General features: G+C 38.8%; 1 protein-coding gene across 2 annotated transcripts; it reads right to left on the bottom strand.

Annotated features, from left to right (window-relative positions):
- Positions 1 to 1,810: 1,810 nt before the first annotated feature.
- On the bottom strand, positions 1,811 to 5,127 carry LOC106346019 (calcium/calmodulin-regulated receptor-like kinase 1). 2 transcript variants are annotated; one of them, XM_013785260.3, is made up of 8 exons: positions 4,917 to 5,127; positions 4,005 to 4,382; positions 3,518 to 3,671; positions 3,130 to 3,256; positions 2,870 to 2,955; positions 2,701 to 2,772; positions 2,418 to 2,621; positions 1,811 to 2,337 (listed from the first exon to the last, which is right to left on the bottom strand). In XM_013785260.3, exons 2-8 carry the CDS (start codon positions 4,328 to 4,330, stop codon positions 1,996 to 1,998), a joined length of 1,311 nt encoding a protein of 436 aa, XP_013640714.1. In that variant the 5' UTR covers positions 4,331 to 4,382; positions 4,917 to 5,127; the 3' UTR covers positions 1,811 to 1,995. The 2 variants fall into 2 exon arrangements, with proteins under 2 accessions (XP_013640714.1, XP_022554620.1); XM_022698899.2 differs by lacking the exon at positions 4,917 to 5,127 and adding an exon at positions 4,621 to 4,851.
- Positions 5,128 to 6,000: the final 873 nt, after the last annotated feature.

The following is a 6,000-nucleotide window of genomic DNA, read 5'->3' on the forward strand; positions in this document are numbered from 1 at the left end:
TACAAAAAAGGCTTACAATGACAGAGAGGTTTACTCAGCACACGAACGTGAGTAAAGCTTAACTAAACTAATTCCCTAGCACCTATTCGATTACCAGTAGACCAACGCTTGAACTTGGTTCCGGAACCTGAAACAAGAGCATTAGTCAAGGAGAAAATCGACCGGAGAATAATCTTAGGGGCCGAAGATTATCCCGAAGGCGAAACCGAAAGGACTATAGGCGAAGCGGGGTTGACTAGGTCCCGGTCCGACCACATTCTGGTGGTATCCACTCCAGACGTCGAAGTAGCTCCAGAGACAAAAAAGACGAGGCCTTGGAGACCCTACACCAAACGAACCGAACCGAACAGGAAGACACTGGAGCATTACTGTCTGAAGCAAGCGGAGGTTAAGGCTCTCGACTCCGGTCCCTTCACAGAAACAGCTAGCTCAAAAAGATTACGGCATCAGAACGAGGAGGAGGCAAGACCCAGAATCTGTCTATCTCCTTCCAGAATCGTGAAGAACAGAGGAGCTAGAGCTCCAATCACCAGGCGACTACGAAGCCACCATGTTAAGAGCTAAGAGAACCAGACCAAAAGGAGTCCCCGGCGAAAGCCTCACAACGCCTTTTCATCTCAGATCCGAAAATCCAGATGGGGAAGTCCTAGCGTAGCAACCGAACCGAAGAGAGGAGAGGAGGTAGAGACACCACAAGGCCAGATGCGAAACGGCAGCGACACGCTTCAAATCCGGCGATATCTTCGGGTTGAACCTGACCCAGATTCAACCACAACCAAAACCCAGATCTACAACAAAAACTGAGCTTCCTCAAGACAGACAACCAACCGCTGACTCGCCAACCCTCCGGGGATGCCAAAAACACTCTCGGCGACTGATTAGATCCGCCGGATCCGGCCGCAATCCGACGAAAATCTAGATGGCTGAGCAAGGAGACGACGATAGGACAATCGAGAGACAGGATTGGAGGCAGAGTGGCGAAACAGGAGGGGTGGCGACCGACGGACAAGGGATCCGCCGGCCACCGAAACTTTTTGGCCTTGAGGTTAACATCTTTGTCTCTTTGATTACAATGGTACTGTTGTGGCCTCTTAGTGACTTCTCCGATTTTACCCTTGTCTCGTCCAGATATAACTTTGACCATATCACCAAACTTGACATGCATTTTGTGCAGAACAGGAAGACTGTTTGGTTTGCATTTTTTCCGTTCCCAACGCTTTAGCTGAAATGAAAAAAACACAACAACAATAAGAGTAACGTTGACACATACAAACAGACAAATGCAGAATGGGAAACCGAAAGTATGTGGTAATAGGATCTTGCTTACTAACCTTTGCAAAGACAAAACATGGGTTCTCGGAGTGCTTGACCTGCACAATGACTAACCCATCCAACTGCAGACACTCTTCGAGAGATTAGAACTGCGATTCGAAAATGCGAGTTACCGGAGAAGCAGCGGAGAGGGAAAACGGGGAAAGCAGACATGCTCGCCATTTTTCTCAACCTTGTTCTCTCTCGCTCTGCAACTTTCGCTGCCAAGTGAGCTAACACTTGTTTTTTCTACTTCTACCTTCGTCATATCCGTTCTACGCAAGGCGATTTAACGTGAATAGGAAACGACATCGTTTAATGGGTTTCTTTACTGGGTTATAACCAGAATAAATTGAACTATTCCTTAACAAATCGATATCTTTAATTCCCAAATATTCCTCAAAAATACTTTTCTTAAAAAAAACTTAACTCATTCAACTATTTATGAAGTTTTAGATTTTTAAATTCCTTTTTAGTTCTCCCGAAAAATAGGATCAAGTACGCTAATATTTGAGTCATTCACAAAAGAAACATATAGACAAGCTCCTGTTAACCAAATTTCATTTAACATCAACACCAGTGTATTCCTCCTAACCAAATCTACAAATCATCCTAAAACCCACCCAAAAATAAATAAAAATTCAATAAAAGCAATAATAAGAAACTTAAAACACACATTTTGTTTTAACAATAGTCTTCAAGTGTACTGTCCATGGAGTTATCTCTCCTATGATTTTCCGACCGAACTGATCTATTTCCAGTCTGCTCACCACCAGACTCCACCGTAGGGGGAAGCGGAGAAGGCGAGGCAGACTTTTTCTGACGTTTTCTGGAGTGTCTCACCTTAATGACACGAGTCAAAACCTGCACAACGTCCCTCATGTAGGGACGTTTCCTCGGTGCACGAGAGATGCATTTATAAGCAAAAGCCGCAACTTCATTCACTTCTTGTAGATCAAATCTCCCATCTAATCTTGAATCCACAATCTCTTCCCACCCAACCTTCTCCTCTGCATTCATCGCCGCCTATGAAAACAAAAAAGGTTGTCTTTAAATATAATTTTCAGAGATTTAATCATGTTGGTTTTGTTAGTTTTTTAATTTACCAGCTCAACGTATTCCATTAGCCCTTGTTGAGGGTTTCTTGCAGCTATAAGCTCAAAAAGCAAAACCCCGAAACCATAAACATCGCTTTTCTTGGTGTATGTTCTTGTGGAGATGTACTCTGGATCGAGATAACCAAACGTTCCTCTGATGTTGGCAGCATGTTTGTCTACCATTTCTTCTCTAGACAAGCCAAAGTCAGCAACCTGTGAAGTTAAGCCAATCAGAATGAAGGTTTCTTGAAGAAAAGAGATCTTAAATGGGACAAAGAAGAAGAATATTTGCCCGAGCTCGCATGGATTGATCTAACAGAATGTTGGAAGATTTGATATCTCTGTGGATTACAGGAGGAACAGCCTGGAAGAGAAAGGTTGAACACACCATAGCTGTTTAAGTTTGTTTCTTAAGAGATGCATAGAATGGTTAATGGTTTCAACATAAATCATAAGCTTACCCCATCATGAAGATACTCTAGACCGCGTGCCACGTCTAAAGCAATGTATACTCTCAAATCCCAGCTCAACGGTTCATGTTTTTCACCTGTACCAAAAAAGCATATTATAATGTGTTTCAAATTTGTATGAAACCTCAACAGATAAGTGAAATTTCCAAACCATGCTAGGTAATAGAGGTGAATGACTCGTAGCGAGTAGATCTACATTGCATTCATTTACTGACAAAGAGATTAATATATGATCTAGAGAAGTTGCTTACTGTACAAGTGAGAAGCTAAACTTCCTTTACTCATGTAGACATATATAAGCATGTGTTGGCCTTTCTCTGCACAATAGCCCACCAAGTTCACTAGGTTACGGTGATGCAACCTTCCCAATAACATAACCTGATCAAAAATTAAATAATGATCATCGAGTTTAGGAATAAACTAAAGAAGACAACAAAAACTAAGATGTCCTGTTAAGACAATATCCCCTCTTATAGACAACAACTTCTGCATTGAGCAATAGAGATTTCATAATACTCAATTTTTCCTAAAGACACGTTTCAACGATTCTTCATGTTTCCTAGATTTGTAATTTGGATTTAAATGTCATACATAATCATCAAAGCATATTTCATAGATAATACTATATATGTTTTTTACCTCTGTCTGAAACTCTTTCTCCCCCTGTTTGGAATCAGTGGCGAGAACTTTGACAGCAACGGTCTCGCCGGTGGACATTTGAGCTTTGAAGACAGGTCCAAATGCTCCTTGGCCTATCAAAGACGTGAAATTACAGGTTGCTTTCTGCAAATCCCTGAGTCAACCCACCAAAACAACATATATCTAAGAAGGACATATAACACCAAGAAATCAAGATATAACATCATAAATCCGTCAAGATTGAATCAACTAAACACTGTAAAACAAGATCCATATATCTCCTTAGAAGAAAAGTCTAATCTTTATCAGTCAAGAGACAGTTAAACCAAGAATGCAAGATGTATGATCATATCAGTCAACATTTAACATTAAAAACAAACCAAACACTCTAAAAACATTATACATTCCAATAATGTATAATCTTTTATCAGCTAAGAGACAATAAACAAACAAAATAAGACATTGCAGAGGAAACACAGAGACAAACCTGTAAGAATATTCCAAAATGCCAGAAGCAGAGATGACACTTGTCTTCTTACTAAACCCGTCAAGCCAACCAGACCTCCCATTGCTCGAGGATCTGACAGGCGAATCGGGACCAAGAGTGGAATCAGACATAATGTTGCAAGAGTTAGCACCGTTCTCTCTGATGGGAAGCGTCGCACTTCTTCTGCTTGAGCCGCCACCACTGTTGACAATCTGAGATGTCTTTCTATGGTACCTAAAGCAGAAGAACGCTGAAATAGCTAACAACACACCGATCACCACACCAAGTGAGATCCCAACGATCAAACCAAACGACTCTCCTTCCATTTTTTTTCCTATATATAAATGTAATCAAAGCCTCAAGCTCTTGTAAACGCCTCTGCAAACAAAAATGAGGAAGAAGGAGATATGTTTAATGGGAGAATGTGAGAGGGGAGAGGAGGACGACAACTAAAAAATAATCAAAATAAAAAAAAGAAAATAATTAGCTAAGCCGTTGACAAATCAACTCTTCAACGAAAGCTTGCGGTGAAAATTCATAATCACGGATTCAGCGTGAATCAATTCGTATCTTCAATCATATAATTATAAAATAAATAGATAAATATATATTATACCCCTCCCAAGAAGAAGATAAATATTTAATGAGGTTTCGAGAAGATCAGAGGTCAGATTTTGACTTCTTTTGCGAAATTCAGCTTCGGAAAGTTGAAAGTTTCTTAGTAAAAATGGTTATACTTAGTTTAGGAATTTTCTCGGGCAAATTTTGGAGAAAACAGAGAGTAGAGAGGATATGAAATGAATCTGGAGAGTCGCGCAACTTTTCATAACGACGACAAGAAAAAATCCCCGGGAAAAAATCTCACCTACTACTACTACTACACAATACAAAACAAAGGAGATGTGGATTTACCTGTGGATATATGTAAAGTTGTAGAAAACTGGTGCATTTTTGATTTAGGAAGCTTGGAAAAGTTTGAAGAGAAAGAGAGAGGATAATTTCTAGAGCTTTGCTTTGATTGTAGAGAAAAGAATCCCTCAAGAGAGAGAGAGAGTGAGAAAAGGACTGAGAGAGAGGTAGAGAGGTTCTACTTCAAGCAAACTATTACAAATGGCAATTTTTAAACTTTTTTTCTTTTCTTTTCTTTGTAATGTGTAAAAGAAAAGATTACCATTTTTCTTTACTTTTTTAAAAAAATACACTTTCGCAACGTCTGCTTCAAACTTAAACGAACGAAACGGGAAAGTTTTGTTTTTATGAATTTGTTTCCTTTTAACTATTGTTTTTATTGTACAAGATTTGAGTATATTTATTATGAAACCTTGGGGGTTAATCGATGTTGTTTGATCTGTGGCTAGTTTTTCTTTTTAGGTGTGGATTTGCAAGAGTACCAACATGATTCTTATGGTAATAAACTAAATAAAATAAATATTTTCTACCATTTTTTGACTATTGACACTCACATTCGACAATTACATTGTCAAATGTGCAAAAAAAATAATAATGTAGTTGTTATGAAATAACTTATAATTTATAGTATCGAGAAATTTAAATAAGAGTAGAATTTGATACCCGTAGGAAGCAAATAACACTAGTATAAGGGAGAGAGTTTATTATAAGGAAGAAGAAGAAGATGTAATGGTTCTTTGATTATAAACTCTTGTTCTTGTTTTTGGTGTACAAAAGAGTGAGATGAGTGATGGTATTTATAGTGAACAACAATACATAAAATAACAAAGATAGTGCTTAATTTGGTAAATGAGTGGGTGATCATAGTGTTTGATGAGTAGATGATCATAGTGCTTGAGTTGGTAAAGGAGTGGATGATCATAGTGCTTGAGTTTGGTAAAGAAGTGGATGATCATTTCAATGCTTAATTTATAACACTCCCCCTTGATCATCCATCTTGTATTACGTGGTGCCTCGTTAAAAACCTAGTAATGGAAAACCCAATGGGAAAAACCGTAGTAAAAGTAAAAAGAGTACAACTACGTAA

Source organism: Brassica napus, chromosome C3 (genome assembly GCF_020379485.1).
Source record: "Brassica napus cultivar Da-Ae chromosome C3, Da-Ae, whole genome shotgun sequence".
NCBI lineage: Eukaryota > Viridiplantae > Streptophyta > Magnoliopsida > Brassicales > Brassicaceae > Brassica > Brassica napus.